At 38.9% G+C, this 25,199-nt stretch overlaps 2 protein-coding genes across 2 annotated transcripts in view; both read right to left on the reverse strand.

Annotated features, from left to right (window-relative positions):
- On the reverse strand, positions 1–5,477 carry LOC125268678 (kelch repeat and BTB domain-containing protein 11). The gene is made up of 2 exons (XM_048191063.1): positions 4,376–5,477; positions 1–3,656 (listed from the first exon to the last, which is right to left on the reverse strand). Exon 2 carries the CDS (start codon positions 3,347–3,349, stop codon positions 1,235–1,237), a length of 2,115 nt encoding a protein of 704 aa, XP_048047020.1. The 5' UTR covers positions 3,350–3,656; positions 4,376–5,477; the 3' UTR covers positions 1–1,234.
- Positions 5,478–6,392: 915 nt separating this feature from the next.
- arhgef10 (Rho guanine nucleotide exchange factor (GEF) 10) overlaps positions 6,393–25,199 on the reverse strand; it is a 69,937-nt gene continuing 51,130 nt past the window's right edge. Inside the window, 5 exon segments of the mRNA XM_048191064.1 lie at positions 6,393–7,474; positions 7,583–8,105; positions 11,935–12,057; positions 21,119–21,293; positions 23,466–23,608. Of these exon segments, the coding sequence (XP_048047021.1) occupies positions 7,612–8,105; positions 11,935–12,057; positions 21,119–21,293; positions 23,466–23,608 (935 nt within the window). The 3' untranslated portion in view covers positions 6,393–7,474; positions 7,583–7,611.

Here is a 25,199-nt window from a genome sequence, read left to right on the forward strand (position 1 = left end):
TCTCGAGACAAAACAATGGCACTGACATATTTTAAGATATGTCACTGCAATTTGCTTTCAGTCAAAACAGCTCAAACACCTTTTAGTCTGGGACTAGGCTTAAGCCTTGTCTGTGAAACCGGGGGTAAATCCTAAAGCATTAATGATTTATACATATTGCATACAGAAAATTATTGCTTGTGAGGATGTATCTTAATGTTTGTCTGCCTGCAAAATCTCAACTGTTATCTTTGGCAATGATTCAGAAATAAGGAACAGACTTTTTTTTTTTTTTGCCTTCTGGCCTTTCCTTAATGAAAGTGCTGAAATATCTCCCAGAAGGGTCTCAGATGTAAATAGCCACCAAGTGTGCTGTAATGCAGATGCACAGGGTTGAATTTTACACCTGTGTGATCCAGTAATATCTGAGTAGCAGCGGTTACAGAAGTCAAGTGCTTTGTGCTCTTAATGTTTCCCTAATGTTACTCTAATGTTAGTAAAGGTTATGGCTTCTCCTTCAGGATTTTTATTTATTGACCCTGGCTGTAGTAACATTTTAGAATTAAGCTTTTTTTATTGTGGTTCAAAAAATGTTTTTCATATTTACTTCAAAATCTATTTGCATAGAATCTGTTGGTAGAAAACAGGGTCGCATTATTACACCATGTGCTTCAGTTGTTCATTTGTGCTCTTCATTGCCATTTTAAGGCTAATTCACACCATACAACAGATGCTGACCATCAGCAACAGAAACATTTGTTGGGTTTAGTTGGATCAGTGCATTACCCTGTCATTGCCTGTTCCTGTTCATCGACTGAACGTTTAACTGGAGTGTGTCTGGTTGTGGAATGTCTGCGTTGGTCGGCATCTGTTGGTGCAGTGTCAACTAGCTTTTATACAAATGGATGTTTTAGTTTTGTTTGTTTTTTGCAAATTCCTGTGGCAAAGTTCAACCTAAATGACTATCCGATACAAAACGCATGAAACAAATGAAGTATAAGACTGCACAAATGAGCTATAAATGTACGACTTTCTTCGTCTCCCAAAGTTGGGAGTAGGGCTGTGATTTTAAGGCGCCAAACATACATTTGTTTTTCTTACCATGCAAAGAAACACATTCCAGTTTCAAGCACTACGCGCTGGCTCCTTGAACTTCTCTGGAGACAATGTTTAATCTATAAATATTGACCAGGCATTCTCTTTCTCAAGGTCTAGAGCGACTCCGAAGGGTCATCCGAGGGATGAAATATCCTACTCATGCAATTCTTCCACCTCTCTCAGGCAAACTGAGAACGAAAGGGAATAAGATCCCTTTGGCCTCCACAGGTGCTTTTAGAGACTCATCTTTGAATCGACCTCCATCCTCTTCAACAACAAACTGAAGAGTCTGAGATTTATTCACACAGTAGATGCAATTATCAATGACAGCGCATCGAAATGGCAAAGTGCAGCCCTGCTGCTGGGAGGCACAATCATGCCACATCTTCACAATGGTGTTGTATTTAAAGACGCTGATCCCCTGTTCACGGTTAACGTCGAATCGGTAGATGAAGCTCTTGAGAGCCACCATGTCTGTGGATTTTTTCCTGCTGTTGTTATATGGACACTCCTGCCATTCATCTCTCTTGGGGTCATATTTCAGCAACCGATAGAACAGAGACCCTCCCGAGACATACAGCTCGCCGTTACACGTAGTGGCTTCGTGAGCCACCGCAAATGCCCCTTTAGGTAGAGGGGCCACTGCTGTCCAGCGGTCCATTCGAGGGTCATACTTCTCCACTGTGAAAAGACATTCACCGCCAATGGCGTACAGGTTCCCATCCATGGAGACAAGCTTGAGCTGTGATCGTGCTTGGTTCATGGATCGGACTTCGCTCCAGCGGTCCGTAATGGGATTGTAGCAGAACACTTTGTCTGAGACTTTGCTTTTCTCCCCAGTCCCTCTGATCCCGCCGGCGACAAACAAGTAGTTGTACATGGTACAAATACCACAGCCCCTGGTGTTGATGTCGTCTGGCATGACAGTCAGGGTGTGCCAATCCTTACTGCTCTTGTTGTAGTAGTAGATCATGTGATTGTCCTCAAAAGACGTGATGGAGAGGGGACTCTGGGGACGGCTGCTGTTTCTGCTGGGCGGTCTACTTCCTACACGTTCAAACACATCGTTAATTTCCGCCACCATCAGACATTTGCGACTCTCCATCCGTTTGCGCAGGATGAGATCTCTCTCTGAGCCTGTCAGGCGCCCGTAGACAGCTGGATCTCTCAAAACCTGCAGATAGTTGTCGCTCATGAATCGATAGGCAGTTTCTTTCAGTTCATTTAGTCGCTGCTTTTTGGCGATTGTTAGGATTTCGTAGCAGTTCTCAGGTTTGATCTGTGTGGATATGGTATCAATAGCAGCCTGTACCGCACAGGGCATCTGCAGGATCTTTGCCCCTGTGATGACATCCACAACATTGTCTTTGCTTACGTTCATCTGGGAGGAGTAAACATAATCTACAAGCACTGATAAGGTCTTGTAGCTCATTCCTTTTACCTTCAGGATGTCTCTAGAGAGCCTGGCTTTAAAATAATCACTTTTCTCAGCTAATACTGATTTGTGTGCTTGTATTTTCTGTCCGCCCACCTCTATGACTAAATTTGGCTCTTCTTTTGCCGAGAGAGCTTCTCTTACTGCAGATCCACTTTGCTTTAGCCCTTGGCTTGATTCCAGCCCAGTCTGTCCAAACGATGTTCTGTTGCGGGTCTGATCTGCTCCTTCAGAGGAACTTATAAAGCATCCCAGGGTTTTTTCAAATGACCTCGTTTCCTGGGAGCTTGAACGGGAATGATTTCTGTCTTCTGTGGAGGAGACATTTTTAATGTCAAACTGTCCATCTCTTAGGGCATTGGATAATTTGTCAGTTTCCTCTTTGTTCTCTGGTTGGAAGCACAGAGAGGGTGCCAAACTGCAAGATACCTTTGTTCCATTTGTTTCTTCTCTACTATTCCCTTGACTTGAAGCTTCACTCAAATTTCTCAAACTGAGGTCCAGATTTTGTGCTCTAGTTGAGTCCAGAGGTTGAATGTGCTCTTGAAATCCACTGTCGCTAGATTCAGCGTCTTGTGCATACTCTGCACCTGTTACAGCACCATAGTGTCCCAAACTCCTATTGTCAGTCAAACCTCCTGATTCTGACGTGTTCCACGTACCCTGGAGATCCTGCAGTATTTCCATGCTGGGGATGCCTGTTTTCCCCATAGCCGGGACATTGTTGTTGTTCCCTTCAGCGGGGATAGGTGATTCTGGAGAGTCAGGGTTTGCAGCGTGAAATATAACATCTGCTTGTACTGTGAACATGTTTCTGTCTTGCAGAGTGTTGTTCATCTTTCTGTAGTTGCGACAGACTGTCACTCATTTAGTGCTTTCAGAGCAATAAGAACAACTTAATTTGTCAGAAGTTTCTCCTTTGCCGGCTGTAGAGCTAAATTAATCCCAGTGAGCCCCATGAAAGACTGGCAGATCCTAATTATTAGGTTAATGATAGTTCAGAGACAGCATTGCTAGGAATGTCCTAGCAAAACAATGTTTTATGTTTGTTCCATCAGAGTACATTTCACCCAGGTAAAGAAGAAAAATAAACAAAATTTTCCTATATCAAGAGAAGATTGTGTTCTCAGCTCTGGGTCCAAACCTTCCAAGAAAAGAAGAAAATGTTATTCATTTACATAATTACAAACATATAACCCATATTTATATTGATCAAAGAAACTATCTCGTAATCCAAATGATTAGAAAATTGTAAATATAAAATTAAAACGTGTAAACTGTGATGATGAAGTGGTATTCTTTTGGGAAAAGCACATATTTAGCCTTCCAACAAAGAAAATAATCTGTCTTAAAGTAATATGTCATAAGCATGAAATGAGTTACTGTTCAAATACTCCTCACAGACCAACACCGAAACCCTAAGACACCATAATGCGCATGCGCACTATTCACAAACCTACTGACAGCTTTAAGGATTAAATCTTTTAAATCTTAAAGACGTCGAGAAACACAGAGATTTATTCGTGCCTTTAGTTAATAATCTTTCATTATAGTCGTTACATTTCCCGTTTCATAGCTCAGATAAACAAATGTACAAAGGCGAATTATTGATAACGCAGAGGAAAAATTAGACAGTTTCCGACAGATAAAGTAGTTTTTGAAATAATAATATTGAATACTTAGTATTAAATGTATGAGGCCCTAGTACTTGATAAATAGCAGAATTTCTTTGAGCTTTTCCTTACACAAAGCGTTCTTATGTAAGTCACTGACCGTCTAACGTTATCTAAATGCACCGCGCTGCAGGGAGTCCACACATTTGTCTGAGATTGTCTTGGGTTTTAACAAATGTAGACCACTTACCCATTCACGTGAATGCACTATCCATCCCATATTGTGATAAAACGGCAGCTCAGTAGGAACTTCTCTTCCTCCTCCTCATCCTCGACCAACTGTATGCGTCTGAAAGCCTCGACTGGAGAATCGGCGTCCACAAAATATCATTATTTCAATGAAGCGGATGAAACGAAATATATTCCACAGAAGCGATTCTGTGCTCCTGATCTGATCGACGCCACCTCTCTGCCCTCGGAGCGCTTTGCAGTATTTTGGATTTTACTGTAAACTGAGGTAGTTATTGATCTAAACCACACCCCCGTTTGTGTTCACCCTCTACACATCAGCTGCTGATCAAATCCGCGGTAAGCGCGCGACGCTCCTGTAGTGTTCACTCGACGCGCGCGGCCAAATGAAGGATGTTGCGCAACGGTCTACGGGAACTCCCAGCGCAAAGAGCATTTGAACGTTTATTGCATTAAAAAAAAAAACTTAATCTCGAGCTAAAGCATTTGAGGTGTTTAATTTAACGTTTTAAACATGTTTTTAACATGTCACTATTCTATATAAAAAGGTAAAAAAAAAAAAAAAAGAAGAAGCAGGAATATTTGTCCTTTCAGGCTTTACCCACAGTACAAAAAACAAAAAAGCCTGAAAAAACTGTCAAGAGCAGAATGACTTCATCTGGCCTTCTAAAATGTGGTGAAGTTTTATGAGCGCATTAAGGAGGACCATTACTCTCCGTCCTGATATTATGGGCTGGACTACTCTTCAAGAGAGTTACTATGGTAACCACTCCATTTCATAGAGCAACACATCATCGTTGAGACTGTCTGTCAGCCTGACAGCACATGGTCAGACTGAGATGTCACTATTAGCCCTCTAAATACACACATCAGCTGTTCTCAGTCTGAGGGGACTCACAAAGATCCCTGAGCCTGCAAAGGCTGTAAGCATCACACACACACACATAAGTGTGGCATTCTGAAGGAGGAAGTGGTGGGACAGCCTCCTTAAAACAACTACATGTTACCTATTATTATTATTTATTTATTTTGGAGGAGGCCCAATGCTTTCATAGCACTTTGAGGACTAAGTATCTCAAACATAAGTTTCATCCACTATTAAAGGATTAGTTCACTTTCAAATGAAAATTAGCCCAAGCTATACTCACCCTCAAGCCATCCTAGGTGTATATGACTTTGTTCTTTCTGATGAACACAATCTGAGAAATATTAATAAATATCCTGACGCATCCGACCTTTATAATGGCAGTGAGCGGGATCAACGAGTATGAGCTGAAGAAAGTGCCTCCATCCACATCCATTATAAACATATTCCACGCAGTTCCGGAGTGTTAATAAAGGCTTTCCGTTTGTAAAAAAAAAAATTCCATATTTAACAATGAAGTAAAATATGTAGCGCGTAAGCATTTTGAACTGCAAGAGTTTTACACTTTTTTTGTAAAGCGGTCTGGCAGAAGCTAGATCTTTTACTTCATAACTTGTTAAATATGATTTTTTTTTTTTTAACACAAACACTTCAGAAGGCCTTTATTAACCCCCCGGAGCCATGTGAAGTATGTTTATGATGGATGGATGTGGATGGAGACACTTTCTTCAGCTCATACTCATTGGTCCCATTCACTGCCATTATAAAGCTTGGATGCATCAGGATATTTATTAATATTTCTCTGATTGTGTTCATCAGAAAGAAGAAAGTCATATACACCTAGGATGGCCTGAGGTTGAGTAAAGTTTGGGCTAATTTATTTGATGTTCATTATGACAATCCAATATCAAGATTCTTACAAACACTGAAATATCATTATACACAAATACATTATTTACAAAAAAACTAATTTACTAAGGCATTTTGCAAAATTATTATTTCTAGGAGTGTTTGATTCACTGATTGTTGATTTTTTTTTTCCCATTGTACAAAAATTTGCATTATAATAAATATTAATATTCTCACCCAGTGCAGAGATCTAAGAATATCTAAGCATCCAATAGTTAAGTAATCAACCATCACAGTCGAGGGATATATATTACCTTTTTAATTTCCCTTTTAGGCAGACACCTTGCAAAATGAATATTTGAAGACCATACATTTTCAAGTTCTTTCCTTCCTTCCATGTCCAGGTCAATTTTACCATAAGCTCTAAAATCAGTGTTGCTGTTGGTAAAGTGCATTTCACAGAAATCCATTCAACTTTTCTTTTAACTTCAAATTCAATTTTCTTCTCGGGTCATTCCCTTATATGTATGAGCTGGCAGTTCATCAAAAGGAAAAAGGAGATAAAAAAGGCCAGTGGAAAACAAAATCAAACAAAAAAAAAGAAACATGGTTATCTAGTACACTTGCACAGATATACAAAGAATGTTGGTTAAAACAATGGTATATATTTGTTAATATACAATATCACAATGAGTCAATATTAAGCTTTTTCCATAACTTTAAATATCGATAAGCATAAACCTTAAATTAGAACTATGGAGGAATGCCATTTATCTTTTAACCGGTAACAGTCGACACCAACTTCACCTTAGGATCCAAAAGAATCTCTGGCCCGCCAGAGAAACCCAGTCATTCAGTCACATGTTTTAGGCAATCACAGTGGCCAACCTGAAGGCCATGAAACCTCAGACAATGTTTTAAGACCTCTTTTACAAGCACCATTCCTTAAAGCAAAAGTTTTGAGATGCCTTTTCACAAAATATCTTCAAGAAAAACAGCTGAAATTAAATGAAGAGCTGAACAGATGCAGGTAAGAATGTTTAAAATGTGACAAATGAAACAAAAATGTCTGCTGTTATACTTAAGCATTGCTAGATGTTTTCTGTTTTTTTTTTTTTTCTTCTTTCAAAATGTATTTATCTAACAGTTAGACCTGAATATTAATCACACTGCAGTGGTACTGACATACTTTCATGAATGTATCTTTTAATTTAGGCAATATGCCAAGTGGTAAAACACATTTCTCTGATGCCTGACCGAGTACTTGGTAGTTCAGCTCATTCCTGGAACACAAGCTTTTTCCCTTCATTCATGAATCTTTTTTTCCCTGTCAGCCCGTGACTAAGAGCAAGGTCAGTCTATGGAACTGCTCTCTTTTGCAATGCCCTGGAAGAAGACACACAGTAAAAGCATCATGAGACGAGTAAAAGAAAGAAAAGATTGATGGATACTGGTGTTTGTGCAGCTGCATCCAAACTAAACCCTGATCCTCACCGTTCTCAGTACACCTCCATCTTTCTCCCTTACAGGTTGGGCAGTGGTATTTGCCACACCATAACGGTGGACACCATCTCCTCGTGCTTAGACTGTTTCGTTTTTCTGTTGATTCTGCGGTGTCCCAGACCTCCAGACACCACCAACAATGAGCTCACATTCGCTCTCTCAGTCTGCTTGGACTTCTGGAAGTGCGCTGGCTCATTCAGCAGGTCATATATCGCCCCGTCCTCTGGCCCGTGCTCTAAAGAGCCCTGAGACAGAGCCAGAGACCCACATGAGGAGGACAGGGAGTCCTGGAGAACTGGAGCATGGGAGGGAGAGCTCGCACTGCTGTGCCCCAGCCCAGAGCAGTTTTCCTCGAGTTGGGTTCCTTCCACCTCCTGAGCCCCAGGCTGGCATTGGCTGGGTGTGTTGGAGGTGAGAGTTGCCATGGTTGCTTGGGAGACATTACACACTGCTACTGCCATGGTGAGGAACTTGACTGGACCATGGTGAGCATGAAAAGAGACCATTCCTCGACCTGGAGCATGAAACCAGAGAGATTCAAAAATGACAAATGCATTAAAAAAGGTCTTCTCAGGCAGAATAATAATATATATATAAAAATGAAATGCCAGAACACAATAATAGCAAATAGTGAATATATTTCTCTTAATAAAAACTAAATATGACTTAAAACTTAAAATGAGGAAAACTGAAAATATAAAATTAAACTAATTTAAAATATGAATTAATACTATAATTGAATAAAAATAATACTAAATTAAGACATCTGTTTTTAAAAACATTATAATATATATTTTTATAGTTTTTAATATTTCTATTTAGCTTTAATTGAATTTATTTTATTTTAGTACTTCAAAAAATAGAAATATTGAATTGGCAAATAACCGAAGTAAAAAGTTGAAGTTTTTCCATCTAATATGTATATTTTATTTCAGCTTCATTTAAATAAATGAACTATTGTTAATAGTTTTAGTTCACAATAACAACACTGGTCATTAACAGTTTGTAAAAATGGAAGTAGTTATCAAAAGCTGAGGCAGTAATTTCATTGTTGGGTGTGGTTTGTTCCTGAACAGTATTCGAAGGCCCTAAAGTGCTACAGACTTACAAAATTACCCACAGGGCACTGGACAGCAAACAAACATCTGCCGTTAACACAATTCAATATGCATCAAAAGCAGTTTTAATTAATTTCTAAATGCCAATTCACATTGTGCCGACAGACAGCAACAGACACTTTGTCAGGTTTGGTCGAATCAGCGTGTTACCATGTTGGCATCTGTCGCAGCTTGTTTTCGCCAATTGAACTTGCTGAATCAGCACTTGACGTGGAATGTCTGAGAAATGATGCACTGTAATCTGGTGATTGTCCGCGTTTGTCGGTGTCTGTCGGTGTGGTGTGATTTGGCCTTAAATGGATAGTTCAGCCTAAAATTAAATGTTGTTCTAACGTCGTATGCCCTTCTTTCTTTTATGGACCAGAAAAGAAGAATTTTTAAAAATGTCCCGCTCATGCTCGTTCATATACAGGTGCTGGTCATATAATTAGAATATCATCAAAAAGTTGATTTATTTCACTAATTCCATTCAAAAAGTGAAACTTGTATATTATATTCATTCATTACACACAGACTGATATATTTCAAATGTTTATTTCTTTTAATTTTGATGATTATAACTGACAGCTAAGGAAAATCCCAAATTCAGTATCTCAGAAAATTAGAATATTACTTAAGACCAATACAAAGAAAGGATTTTTAGAAATCTTGGCCAACTGAAAAGTATGAACATGAAAAGTATGAGCATGTACAGCACTCAATACTTAGTTGGGGCTCCTTTTGCCTGAATTACTGCAGCAATGCGGCGTGGCATGGAGTCGATCAGTCTGTGGCACTGCTCAGGTGTTATGAGAGCCCAGGTTGCTCTGATAGTGGCCTTCAGCTCTTCTGCATTGTTGGGTCTGGCATATCGCATCTTCCTCTTCACAATACCCCATAGATTTTCTATGGGGTTAAGGTCAGGCGAGTTTGCTGGCCAATTAAGAACAGGGATACCAAGGTCCTTAAACCAGGTACTGGTAGCTTTGGCTTTGTGCCAAGTCCTGTTGGAAAATGAAATCTGCATCTCCATAAAGTTGGTCAGCAGCAGGAAGCATGAAGTGCTCTAAAACTTCCTGGTATCTTCCTGCATTGACCTTGGACCTCAGAAAACACAGTGGACCAACACGCTGGTGACATGATGACATGGCACCCCAAACCATCACTGACTGTGGAAACTTTACACTGGACCTCAAGCAACGTGGATTGTGTGCCTCTCCTCTCTTCCTCCAGACTCTGGGACCTTGATTTCCAAAGGAATTGCAAAATTTACTTTCATCAGAGAACATAACTTTGGACCACTCAGCAGCAGTCCAGTCCTTTTTGTCTTTAGATGCTTCTGATGTCGTCTGTTGTTCAAGAGTGGCTTGACACAAGGAATGCGACAGCTGAAACCCATGTCTTGCATATGTCTGTGCGTAGTGGTTCTTGAAGCACTGACTCCAGCTGCAGTCCACTCTTTGTGAATCTCCCCCACATTTTTGAATGGGTTTTGTTTCACAATCCTCTCCAGGGTGCGGTTATCCCTATTGCTTATACACTTTTTTCTACCACATCTTTTCCTTCCCTTCGCCTCTCTATTAATGTGCTTGGACACAGAGCTCTGTGAACAGCCAGCCTCTTTTGCAATGACCTTTTGTGTCTTGCCCTCCTTGTGCAAGGTGTCAATGGTTGTCTTTTGGACAACTGTCAAGTCAGCAGTCACCACCATTTAAAGGCCTTTGCAGGTGTTTTGAGTTAATTAGCTGATTAGAGTGTGGCACCAGGTGTCTTCAATATTGAACCTTTTCACAATATTCTAATTTTCTGAGATACTGAAATTGGGATTTTCCTTAGTTGTCAGTTATAATCATCAAAATTAAAAGAAATAAACAAGGAAATATATCAGTCTGTGTGTAATGAATGAATATAATATACAAGTTTCACTTTTTGAATGGAATTAATGAAATAAATCAACTTTTTGATGATATTCTAATTATATGACCAGCACCTGTAATGTCAGTGAATACCGACCAATTTTTTTTAAAAAGATGCAAAAGTATCACAGAATGATCCCATGCGACACATGCCGTTTATTCCAAGTGTTCTGGGGGTATATGAGAGGGTTTAGTGAAAAACAAGCCTAAATTTAATGTATTATTCAATGAAGTTCTTGATCTTGGCCATTGGTCTTCTGTGCATGGCTGTATGACGTGTGCGTTCATAAGACTAGAATTAGCGCCGGAGTTCACCCCGTCTCGCCCAAAAAAAAGCACACAAATTGTGAGAAATCAAGATGAATAAAATCGCGACATGAAATACTAATAGAGTCTTACGAGCGTGCACGTCGTGCAGCCATGCAGAATAGACCGAGGGCCAAGGTCAAGAATTTCGTTAAAGGTGCCCTAGAATTAAAAATTGAATTTATCTGGGAATTTTCCCAGCTTTCCTTGTTTTCCCTGTTATACAGTGGGGGCGCTATTATGCAACTTCTGAAAGAGTAGAAAATCTCCAGATCAAAACAGGCAAAAAAGAAAATTCTGGTGAAAATTCTCTTTTTGTGGTCCATAAAAGAAAGAACGGCATACAGCATTAGAACAACACCAGGGTGAATAACTGATGACTTAAAGGGTTAGTTCACCCAAAAATTAAAATTCTGACATTAATTACTTACCCTTGTGTTGTTCCAAACTGTAAGACCTTTGTTCATTTTTGGAACACAAATTAAGATATTCTTGATGAAATCTGAGAGCTTTCTGACCCATCCATAGACAGCAGTTTAATTACCACTTTCAAGATCCAGAAAGGTAGTAAAGAGTAAAGACACCATTAAAATAGTCCATGTGACTGCAGTGGTTAAACCTTAATTTTATGAATCGATGAGAATACTTTGTGAGCAAAAACAAAACAAAAATAACAACTTCATTCAACAATTTCTTCTCTTCCCTGTCATTCTCCTATGCCGTTTACGTTGCAGACACAGAAAGTATTCTCGTCGCTTCATAAAATTAAGGTTGAACCATTGTAGTCACGCGGTCTATTTTAACAATGTCTTTACTACCTTTCTGGGCCTTGAAAGTGGTAAATAAATTGCTGTCTATGGAGGGGTAAGAAAGCTCTCAGATTTCATCAAAAATATCTTAATTTGTGTTCTGAAGATGATTGAAGGTCTTATGGGTTTGGAATGACATGAGGGTGAGTAATTAATGACAGAATTTTCATTTTAGGGTGAACTATCCTACGCATGGCAGAATGGATTATACCCACCTGTAACTTTTGGGATGCCCTGTAGTCTGGGCACAGACAGGGCCACTGTGACCCCGAGATTTGTCCCCACCAACAGCAGACCGTGACACACTAACAGACTGCTCACAGAGACTCTCTGCTGTCCTGAAGATGGAAACATAAATGTGTTTAAGAATGCTTGCACTGCAAACTAAATCAGAGAAAACGCATACTACTAAACACTTGTGGCAAGCACTCATGACTAGAGGTACTTGTTGAAATATTCACCCTGTGGAATAATAACATCATCCACACATACTAGGCTGTGTGGGTAGGAACACGACAGCATGTGTGGGTAGGTTACTATGGGGATGATGCTGAACAGCAGTTGGTTTCCGAGGAAACCTGACATGATGCGCTCTTAGAAATGAGAGAAAGGTCTCATTAAAAAGAGAAGAATGCCAAATGTTCAAACAACTCTGAATCTGTCAAACACAATGAACATGTACATGAACTGGAATAATTTCAATGAAATAAAAATGATCAAAAGTTCCATTTTCCATTAAATAGCTACTGAAGTCCAGTCACAATCTGGTGAATATTAAATCTATTTCAAAATGATTTGGTGATTAAATAAAAGCAACTCACTATTTAACACTTTTACTGTCTTTCGGCCATTTTTGACCCATTATTGGTAAAGAACATGAAATAAATTGACACTGAGAAGAATATCTGAACAATGACTATGAAACACCATAAAAGCTAATTTATCATTATTTTAGTAATTAAATAGTCCCAAAGTTCCTTAACATTTCTTTTTACACAAATTATGTTACACCATCAATTATATGATAATATATAAACTTTGGGACCTGTTGAATTCATGGAAGTTATGAGGGACAATTAAGGGATTAAAGGGAGAGTTCACCCAAAAATGAAAATTATCCCATAATTTCCTCAACCTTAAGCCATCCTAGGTGTATATGTCTTTCTTCTTTCAGCAAAACACAGTTGGAGTTTTAATAAAAAAATATCCTGGTTCTTCCAAGCTTTATAATGGGAATGAATAGTAAAAATTTTTTAAGCCAAAAAGCACATCCATCCATCCATCCATCATAAAAGTAATAAATCCCATTATAAAGCTTGGAAGAGCCAGAATATTTTTTAATATAACTCAGATTGTGTTTGGCTGAAAGAAGAAGTCATATACACCTAGGATGGCTTGAGGGTAAGTCAATTTTGGGATAATTTTCATTTTTGGGTGAACTATCCCTTTAAGAGATTTTATGCACTAGACTTGTTAATCAAAACAGAAAAATAATGTGCTTGTAAGTTTCAATAGTGTGACTAAGGAGAAAGATTTGCATCAGGCACAGAGCTGTTCTTTCGTCGCTTATCACACATGAGCAAACAGAACTGCAGGCAAAAAAGGAACAACATATAACTTGACCCTGACACTCTCTCACACTCATCAATGGGTTAACAACACCCTTCAAACACCCGATTGGTCAGAACCAGACTGCAGGTTTGAAGTGTCAGAGAACAATGTCCTATTCAGCTGTTCCAGTGCCCACTGACTCGTTAGGAAAAGGTTGGCTCATATTTCTGAACATCGCAGATCATTACATTAGTCATGGAAACTGCTCTAATAGGGGGCCGTTACTAAACAGTTGAGGAATGAGTTGGCAAAAACATTACTCTGCACAGTTTTGAAGTTTTTTTTTTTTAACTGCAAATCCTGAATATTAGTAGGCAAATCTGTCTCAAATAAACTTTTCAAGGACCACTTGTCAACAACTGTTCAGTCCACCTAATGGCTGATGGAGAAAGACCTAGATAGCTTAATTGTCGATATGCATAAAAGCAACCAGTTTTATCTGTGACCTTGCAAACAACAAAAAGAGGGGGTCTTTTTTGTTTATTAAAAAAAACTGAATTGTGGTACATTCATCTCAACTGGCTGATGCGGTGTAGCTGAACATCTCCGACATCCAAGAATAGATTTAGCTGTGGGCTGCATGTGTATGTGTGTCTCCAGTCTGACCTTCTGAAGAGGGACAGAAAGACATGTACATGGCATTGAGCTGTTTAATACATCTCATCCTATTCAACCTTCATGTAATATTAATAAAAATCATGATAATAAAAACAATATTGTTATTATAACAATGATTATAATTTAATTCATGCTTTTCTAATATAAATCACTGTAGCTGTAATGTTTAATCTAAGCCAAGCTGTTGTCGTCAGTTAATTGCCTGCTGGTTGAGTGATATTGTAGCTGATGTCTTTGTATCACCATCAAAAGACTGACACACTTTATTATAAATCATGTCAAGAACATGATTGATGTAGGTGAACATGATGATCAGTTCAGAAAACTATGTGCTGATGTGTTTGTGTGTGTGTGTGTGTGTGTGTGTGTGTGTGTGTGTGTGTGTGTCTGATCTGATAAGCAACATTAAAAAAAAATTCTCTCTGTAACCTACTTTATTCATAATATTTAAACAAATGAAATCATAATAAGTATCAACATGCCATTTACAGTAATATGCACTAAAGCTGATCTAACAGGATGGCGGACAATCTAGATTTGCAAAAAAAAATGTGACACTAAAGCATTAATAAAAAAGCATCTGTCCAAACATTAACCACTAACAGGACTAAAAGAGTTTCTAAACCAAAATCCTTTCAATTAAGTACTATTTGAACCCCAAGAGTCAATGCAGCTGTTTTTGTGGTGGCTGCTTTGTTTGTGCCATTACTGCACACATGAGTGAATATTTAGGTCACAAGAGACAAAGCCATCAGAGACAAAGACCACTGTCTGTACCTTCACACACAAACACACACACTGATATCAGTCTCATTAATTTTTATGAATGCCATAATATGCATTTCAAGACTCTCACTCCACGCTCGATAGAGGATGACTGTTCTGCATCTCAGACTAAAGAGGATGAAAACGAAGAGCTTTGGTACATTTGTAATATAACAAACGAACACCAGATCATATGGAACGCAAACAACAATTTTTTTACCAGTTATAATTTCCATTACCAGACGAAGGGATCATGATCATGTCTGCCAGCCATTTCAGCACATGTTACATAAGAGAGCATAATACAGCCAAAGTGACATGTGACAGTCTCCATCTCTTCAAGGTCAGGACACAACACAAAGGAATTATGCAACAAAGCCCTCATCCTAAAATCTGCTCTTGCGTTACTGAACACAAATCGAACTAAAAAGGGTTTTATGTTCTCTCTGCCATGCCATGCCATGCAAAACAACTGCATTCAGCTGTACTGAAGTGAAACTCAGCAACTACAGAAACATGATACATCGAATTTCCTTTTGTAGTGAAAAAATTCTTAAGGTAAAAAGTGCTATACAAGTCATTACCTTGTAAAATAAACGTTTAACAGCAGGTTTTTTGTCAGTTTGAGGGTTGTGACTTCACTATAGTGTCAGTTTCACTCAGCAGCAATAGATGTTTATCATTTAAGATGATTCGAAATTCACCTCAATGCCCTTATGAGCCACTAAAATGCCAACAGAATGACAGAAAATGCCCTAAAATCCCAAAGAACACCTCAGAAACAAGTAAAGACACAACACGGCACAGGAGACAACCAGCAGTGCCTTTCATAAGTGAAATCCTGCCCTGACAAATAAGCCCCAGAGCTTATGGAATAGCCGGGCATGATCCGACACACTCAGCACAACCAAGCTGAAGGATTCTGGTGCAGGAATTTAAAAGACAATATCCTGTGTTCTAGATACTCAGTCAGTACCATTCAAAAAAGTCAATTGAGTTTAATCAGATTCAAAACCCATTCTGATGTATTCAGTGATGCCATATGTCATTACAAAGCAATCCTGAGAGTAATCAGTGCTTCTTTTTGCGTATAACTTGAATAAAATGGTTAAAAAAAGTAAACAAATAAAGCTTGATGGATAGTTTGTAGGTACTTCCAATAAACGGTAATTTGGCAGCTCCAGAACTTCCAGGTGTTCAAATGAGCCTTTCAAAGATAGCTGATTAGGTACCAACACAGCCCTTATTACCCGTTAGTCACCAAATCTAGGAAATTTTCCTTTTAACAATAGTAGGTAAGGAGATATGCCAACAGATCCCTGAGATCAGACCAATCAGAGTGAAGGAAACTTCAGCAGGACTCATCTTGTTCAGAGTGTTTTGTTATGAAGTATGTATAAGATGATAACAATCAGGAAGTGTGAATTCACACTAATGATACTACATGCTCAAAAAGCGGCTCAAATAACCTTTATTTACTCTTTTATTGAACTATTAAGCAGTTATAATGAAAACTATTAACCTCTTAAATTAAAATATTAAGGGTCCTAATTATTACTTTGATAAAATCTGAAATTAACATGTAAAAATACACAAGTTTTCTTTAAAGCACTGCTGTAAGCACCACTTCAGGGAACTACAGTTGCGGTCAGAGACACACCCTGATTCTCTCACATAGGAAGTCATTCTTAATGCTGATGTCTCAATGCAGACAGTTTCCTGTGTGGCAAACTGCTGCATGAGTTCATGGCCAGGGACTGCTAAACTGTACTCGACCTAACCTCATTTTCCTTCAAACATTTGATCTTAGGAAAAACACTCTCACAATCCAAACAGATAGAGCTGATAAAGCAGTTTCCTCTTTTAATGAAGGTCAGGGTGAATATTATTAGCATGGACCATTGCAAACAAATCCTTGATGTATCAAATAGTGGATAAGAAAAACATAGTTCAACAGCTGAACAGGAGCATGACATCTCAACAAGGCCTTTTGCAATGTTCCCAACTTCCTAATGAACATGCAATAAGGAGTGGGAATCATTATTATTATTATTATTATTATTATTACAAAATAAAAATAGCACACAAAATAAGAAATATTGTATTTCCTAAGTATTTAAGAAAAATAATATTATATTTTTATTTTACAGTACAACTGTAAGAGCCTTCATTTCAAGCTATTATATTGGTGGAAAACTGCAGGAAGCCCTTAAAGGATTAGTCCACTTTTAAATACACTTTTCCTGATAAATTTACTCACCCCCATGTCATCCAAGATGTTCATGTCTTTCTTTCGTCAGTCGAAAAGAAATTAAGGTTTTTGAGGAAAACATTCCAGGATTATTCTCCTTACAGTGGATTTCAATGGCTACCAACAGATTGAAGGTCAAAATTAAAGTTTCAGTGCAGCTTCAAGGGCTTTAAACGATACCAGATGAGGAATAAGGGTCTTATCTAGCGAATCGATCGGTCATTTTTGAAAAAAATACAACCGTTTATGCTTTATAAACAGAATATCGCCTTGAACGTACTTTCCGCTTCCGCGTTCTTCATAACGCTTACGCTGAATGTTCTACGCCTTTCCTATTCAAGTTACGGAACGAACACGGCGCCAGTTTCGTTTTTTTCTGTAAGTTGAATAGGGAAGGCGTAGGACATTCAGCGTACGCGTTATGAAGAATGCGGAAGCGGAAAGTACATTCAAGGCGATATTCTGTTTATAAAGCATAAACGGTTGTATTTTTTTCGAAAATGACAGATCGATTCGCTAGATAAGACCTTTATTACCAGTCTTTGTTATTACTCATCTGGTATCGCTTCAAGCCCTTGAAACTGCACTGAAACTGTAATTTTGACCTTCAATCTGTTGGTAGCCATTGAAATCCACTGTAAGGAGAAAAATCCTGGAATGTTTTCCTCAAAAACCTTCATTTCTTTTCGACTGACGAAAGAAAGACATGAACATCTTGGATAACATGGGGGTGAGTAAATTTATCAGGAAAAGTGTATTTAAAAGTGGACTAATCCTTTAAAGCTTCACTTTTGTTGACAACAGCTAGTTTCCAAATTGTCAATGAAAGCTTTGCATGATCAACATGTATTATATGTTGTTCTAAAAAATGTTTCCTTTTTTGGATGAACTCAAAATACTAAAGACTTTAATGATTAAAGGGACTATATGTAGGAATGACACCCAGTGGTCGAAATAGGTACTGCAGTCCAAATTCAAAATATTGTTTGCCCCGTCCACTCCTTCAAAGACGCGGGTTGCCAGCTTGAGGACACGCAACAAGAGGGAGTGCAATTGACAATGAAAGCTGAGGAGACTTACACACTGTAAGCTGATGAGTTGATTTATCTGTTTTAATATGCTGTCGTTCATAGAGATTTTTAGATGGATGCAGAGGCTTTTTAGGTCAGGTAGAATATGTGATGTTTGCTGGTTTCCATGGCTGCAATACGCGGTGTTTTCCGCCAACTGGCAATCTGTGATGTCGAAATACTATTGGATAAACTGGCAGCACACGGTTTCGCACAGACCAAAACAAAGACAGACATTCCGACACGGAACGCACATTTCAAAGTAGAATATCTGGCTGTAGCAATGTTTTTCTGAGAAACAACTTAGCATGTTTCCTAAATATCTGCAAACATATTGTGGTATTTTTATGTTTTATTAAAGTGAAAATCTTACATTCAGTCAACTACCCTGTTGACAAACTCTGCCAATCAATTTGCATATAAATAACAGGCTGCTCATGAATTATATAGAGCCTAAAAAGTTAGGAAAATTTATATAAATGATGCCAAAGTAACATACTTATGAATAATGATTCTATCAGTTTCCAGGTCTACAACAGCGTACAGACTTTAGACATAAAGAGAGAACAAGATACAACATATTTAGTGAAGAACCCCCAACACACAGTTAGAGCGTGCCTGGACTCTCCTGTCACTATGGAGATTTAAATAAAGCTCCTTTATTCAGCTCTGGAGAATAAAGACAGCCATCTCATTAACAGAGCACATGTGCACTGAGTGACTCAAACCCTATCTATATATCCAATGCTTCTGATTCATTTAACAGTCAAGCTTTCATATTAAAAAAAACATCTACTCTCAATTCTAATTAGATAGAAGATAAAGTCAGATGATGTCACAGTGCAAATGTGCCAGAAATAACACATCTCTACAGTGTGCAATACAATGTAAAATTAGGCTAATATTTTAGATAAACCTGCCCCCTAAATGGTACATTAAAAATTATATAAGATGCAATATGGACCAAAACTAATGCTGTTTAATCAAACGTCTGGCTATGCAAGACCAAGTTCCTTTTGGCTGCATTTTACTAATCACTCAAGAGAAGACATTTCAACAGAGATTACGATTCGAACAGATTATAGCTTCAGTCCTAAACCCAGCTGGTATTAAAGCGGCCACCATGTCTGCTGCCTCACTGACATGCGACTGACACTGGTGGTTATTTTGGTAATATTTGGTAAGGATTATTAAAGCCCGATGTGGACATTTTAATCACTGAGATCTGACCATTCAAACAACCACACACACATGCATACAAGCATTAAAGCTATTATAAATCTACCATAAAAAAACAGAAAGACGAAAAAAAAAAAGCTATGTTGAGGTCATTCCTAGTATACTGCTCTTTGAATGGCTTCCTGAACAGATTGGCTTGTGTTGAGCTACACAAACAGCCCATTCAGAACAACTAATGAAATTGAAACAAAACCAAATGCTGGAAGAGATCCAAACAACACAGTGTGGCAGTAATTCACATTTCTACTCGCTAAGGACACTCTACCTCGGATATCCCCTAAAAAGCCTATCTGCAAATAAGGTGTAAAATCTACACTTTTTGTGCCATTCTTATGGAAAACAAAAGCAGACCAACATGACCTGATATGAGCAAGAGAACAAACTAAATCTGGTTTTAAAATGTTATACGAGAGATTACGTGGCTCTTTGATTCTAGAGGAGATGCTGTAATTGTCCTCGACATGAAAGAAAAATCACATGAGAAAGAGACACACCCACTCATGATGTCATGTTTTTATGTAAACACAGAGCTGTAAATCAGCAGAGACACCAGTAATCTGCCTGTCTGAGCACTACAAATGACAGGGAACCGCCTCTGAGGGCTTATCATTGAGAATCATAGTGTAGCAGGGTATCATTTTAAACTGATATCATTTGAATTTGCAGTTGAGGAAACAAGAAGTTAAGCATTGAATTAGCATTTCAACTGGTCGTCCTTAAAGTGTTAGTTCACCCAAAAATGAAAATTTTCATCATTTACTCACCTCCTGTTGTTCCAAACCCATAAGACTTTTGTTCATCTTAGGAACACAAATGAAGATATTTCTGCCTCTACATTGAAATTCTATTTACCTAAAACTCTGACGCTTTAAAAGGGGACCTATTATGCAAAATTCACATTTATAAGGTGTTTGAACACAGATGTGTGTAAACAACCATCCTATAATGGTAAAAATCCACCCAGTCCTTTTTTTTTTTTTTTTTTAATAATCCCAATAAATCATAAACGGTCTCTCCAAACAAGCGGTCCTAGAGGCCCCGTCCATGACTGGAGATGGAATCTGCCCTATTTGCAGCTCATTTGCATTTAAAGATACATGTACGAAAACAGCATGTTTTTCCTTCCATTAAAAAAATGGGCATTTACAACATGGTATAATAAATGTGGGGTATTTTGAGCTGAAACGTCACAGACACATTCTGAGGACACATGAGACTTATATTACATCTTGTTAAAGGGGGCATAATAGGTCCGCTTTAAAATGTTCATAAAGAGATCGTAAAATAAATCCATATATGATTCGAGCCGTTTAATCCAAATCATCTGAAGAGACATGATTGCGTTGAACAAAATTAACAAAAATAAATGAACAAAATTAATTTAAGGCACTGTTGTGCCAGATTTAGTTTATGATTGTTTTGAGGAGTTAGGGTTTTGGGTGAATAGAATGGAAGGACAGAAATCTCTCGGATTTCTTTAAAAATATCTTCATTTATGTGCTGAAGATGAATGAAAGTCTTATGGGTTTGAAACGTCACAAGGGTGTGTAAATGAAGACAGAATTGTCATTTTTGGGTGAACTATCCCTTTAAGACCTTGTGTAACCCATCTGGCTCTACTCACACCCCACAGAGCAGGATTCGAAACATTGTTTCCGGCATGGGAGGTGGGCGCGCTAACAGGGTCGCTTAAGACTGCAGCATCCAGCGTGCCTCGAGGCCAGGGGAGTGAGGTTTACCCACACAACTCTTACTAACTGGCCTCTGCTACACTTGGAAAATGTATAGGTGAGTATTTAGAGCACCATCATATGGCTGAGTTTATGTTGATTTTTCGTACTGTACCTGGGAGTATGTTGTTGACTGCTGTGGCAATGTTGATGTCTTGCAGGTGGTCAAGAGTTTCAGTGTGGAAGAGTCGGAGGGTGGAGCCGCTGCTGAAAGATATCCAGATCCCCACACCGGCCACCACCATATGGGACACGATCATTCCCTCTTCTTGATGGGCTTCAAACTGACGCTGTCAACACACAAACACAGAGTTTTTAGAAATACACAAGCATCTAAACTCAAACATACTGAAACCTTTATAAACCAGACTCTGGGATAGGCTGGAAAACACTGGTCTGACTTTGCTTGGCTGAATTTTTGGAAAAGTCTGCCTGTGTAACCTACTGATCTGAGGAATGAGGTAACCCAAAAGAAGTTCCAGAGAAGAAAAAGCAGATTCTGATCTGACCCACTTTACTCAGAGAGGGAGTGAGATTCTCATAAACTACAGATTAACTTATTTTCTGGAGCAAACAAAATAACAGGGAACAGTAATGGGAAATTTAACAGGGTTTGAGGAATGCGAATCCCACAGAACCACAACATTATTAGTCTGGAAATAGAGAAACAATCTGGCTGTCTGCACATTAAAATCTATGTTTTTCATCTCATTAAAGATTATCTGAAATTTCACTTTCTATTTGCATCACTGATTCATCTGTCGTTCCAGCACACCCTCACATTCATCCCTCACTCGCTTCCATTTCAGCCAATCAAATAACAGTAAGCAGTTATAAGCAGCTGTTGAAGGGTAATGATATAGAAATAAAATCATAAAAATATAGACCCACACATATCTTTAAATATGCAAATAATGCAGAATATTTTTCTGTATATTCTGTCCATTTGTTTTTTGCAACAGAAAACTTTCTTTGTTGGAAAGAAAACGTTGTTTTCCTCATGGGGACCAAAAAATGTCCCCCAACATGTCAAAAATTACTGGTAATACTATTCTTAGGTTTACCAGCACCACACACACGCATATATACACACTATATTGCCAAAAGTACTGGGACACCCCTCCAAATCATTGAATTCAGGTGTTCCAATCACTTCCATTGCCACAGGCGTATAAAATCAAGCACCTAGACATGCAGACTGCTTCTACAAACATTTGTGAAAGAATCAGTCACTCTCAGGAGCTCAGCGAATTCAAGCGTGGTACCGTGATATGTCACCATCTGTGCAATTAGTCCATTCGTGAAATACTAAATATTCCAAGGTCAACTGTTAGTGCTATCATAAAGTGGAAGCAATTGGGAATAACAGCAACTCAGCCACGAAGTGGTAGGCCACGTAAAATCAGAGCGGGGTCAGCGCATGCTGAGGCACTTTCTGCAGTCAATAGCTAAAGACCTCCAAACTTCGTGTGGCCTTCAGATTAGCTCAAGAACAGTGTGTAGAGAGCTTCATGGAATGGGTTTCCATGGCCGAGCAGCTGCATCCAAGCCTTACATCACCAAGTGCAATGCAAAGCGTCGGATGCACGCCGCCACTGGACTCTAGAGCAGTGGAGACGTGTTCTCTGGAGTGACAAATCGCGCTTCTCTGTCTGGCAATCCGATGGATGAGTCCGGGTTTGGCGGTTGCCAGGAGAACGGTACTTGCCTGACTGAATTGCGCCAAGTGTACAGTTTTGTGGAGGGGGGATTATGGTGTGGGGTTGTTTTTCAGGGGTTGGGCTTGACCCTTAGTTCCAGTGAAAGGAACTCTTAATGCTTCAGCATACCAAGACATTTTGGACAATTTCATGCTCCCAACTTTGTGGGAACAGTTTGGGGATGGCCCCTTCCTGTTCCAACATGACTGCGCACCAGTGCACAAAGCAAGGTCCATAAAGACACGGATGAGCGAGTTTGGTGTGGAGGAACTTGACTGGCCTGACCTCAACCCGATAGAACGCCTTTGGGATGAATTAGAGCGGAGACTGCGAGCCAGGCCTTCTCGCCAACATCACTGCCTGACTGACCTCACAAATGCGCTTCTAGAAGAATGGTCAAAAATTCCCATAAACACACTCCTAAATCTTGTGGAAAGCCTTCCCAGAAGAGTTGAGGCTGTTATAGCTGCAAAGGGTGGGCCAACTCCATATTAAACCCTACGGATTAAGAATTGGATGTCATTAAAGTTCATGTGCATGTAAAGGCAGGCGTCCCAAAACTTTATCTTGACATTTTTGACTAGTGTTTCTGGTTAAATATGCTTAACAAAATGAAGTCTTGCAGATATTTAGATCTTATAATAAGAAAGTTATTCTAGTAGACTGTACCACTGTTTGTTGAACTAAACCTGGTCATTTCAGTAGCAACACACACTGATCAAAACAAGTGTGCAGAAATGTGTGTGAAAAGTGCTGTACTACCTCCACAGTGTGTGTCTGTGTGCTGATGATGAAGATCTGCCCTCCCGATGAGGCCCAGACATGTTCACCGACCACCAGCAGGGCTTTAACCGGCAACACCCCCAGCTTCAGCACACGGGCCCCTGACTCGACCCAGGAACCATCTGTGAGGGGGAGAAAAGACAAGATGACAATACGAATCTCAGATATCAATGTATCAATGCACAGAGAAGATAAGGGCTTGTGAACATTGAGTGTGAGAGATGTTTTGTGATATTGATTTTGTCAGAAATAAATCAGGTTAAAGGTTACAGTAATGTTGTCACACAAAGGGTAGGGCAGATACTACATCCTGTGCTCCTCACCCACATTGTGTGTGTGGGTTTCCTGCAGAAATACATCTGTTAGTGACCTCACAGTATTCAGAGAGCAGAATGGAGGCGTGTCGAGTGTTTGTTTAATTCACAAAGGCACTATTGGAGAGAGACCTGACAATCATTGAGGTGAAAAACTCCTCTCACAGTGGAAATACTAGTACCACTTTTCCACCAAAGTAGTGTTGGATCTTTTTTGGAGCTGGTACCTGTGAGCCTCTTTATGTTGAGAACACATTCTGACATCCAGAGTAAGCTGATTCAGTCTTTTAATGCAAAAGACTGAAGTGTAAATATACAATGGATAAAAAAGGGCAATCAATTAACAGTAGGATATTTATAAGTCAAAAATATTTGTTAAAGACAGATGGGGAAAAAGAGGCTACAGTCCCTGTGCAATGTGACACACACTATCATTCAAAAGTTTGGGGGTGTTTTTTTTTTTTTTTTTTTAATATTTTAAAAGAATGAAAGAACTTGAACAAATAAAACAGGTTTATTAACATTTACAATGACCCACAATGATCTCCACAAATCACTGATAGCCAGCAGCTGATTCTGCTTGTATCATCCCACCCTCCAGCGTACTTGAGTAGATCTTTATTCAGCTTGTCTGCCTCAAGAGAGTTGCATAACACCAGCGCCTACACAGCATTCCCGCTCTCTCTCTCTTGCTCTTATTCAAATAGACTTGTGATGAGGAGGACATACATTTTACTGATTAAATGCCAATCTTTACATTGGCACTAAAGTCATTCTGCATTCAACTGAATTAGTAAAATGTAAACAAAGACATAGTTTGATTCAAAACACAAGCGTCATAATCTGATAATGCCAGATGAAAATTTTTTTGTGTTAATGTATTCATCTGGAACTGTGCAGTATTTCTGAAATAACTCATCCTGTGAGTATTACTAAACACTAAGTATTACATTATGTGAATGGTAAAGAGCACACTGAAAAGGATATATGCTGATTTGGTGCTCAAAAACATTTCTTATTATCAGTGGTGAAAACAGTTGTACTGCTTAATATTTTTGTGGAAACTGATACAATCTTTGATGAACAGAAAGTTCAAAAGGAACAAAATTCATTTGAAATAGACTTTTTTGTAACATTATAAACCAGAGGTCTTCAACCCTGCTCCTGGGGACCCACTATCCTGGAGAGTTTAGCTCCAACCCTAATCAAACACACCTGACGCAGCTAATCAAGCTCTTCAGGATGGCTTGAAACTACGCATGCAGGTGTGCTGAAGCAGGTTGGAAATAAACCTTCCAGGACAGTGTGTGTCCAGGAGCAGGGCTGAAGACCTCTGTTATAAATGTCTTCATCACTTTTGATCAATTTATTGTAATGTGACTTTGCTGAATAAAAGTAT

This window comes from Megalobrama amblycephala, linkage group LG5 (genome assembly GCF_018812025.1).
Source record: "Megalobrama amblycephala isolate DHTTF-2021 linkage group LG5, ASM1881202v1, whole genome shotgun sequence".
NCBI lineage: Eukaryota > Metazoa > Chordata > Actinopteri > Cypriniformes > Xenocyprididae > Megalobrama > Megalobrama amblycephala.

Bases quoted from the DNA above. Each gene is read 5' to 3' on its own strand.
- LOC125268678 (XM_048191063.1), bottom strand. From the start codon at position 3,349: ATGAACAACACTCTGCAAGACAGAAACATGTTCACAGTACAAGCAGAT.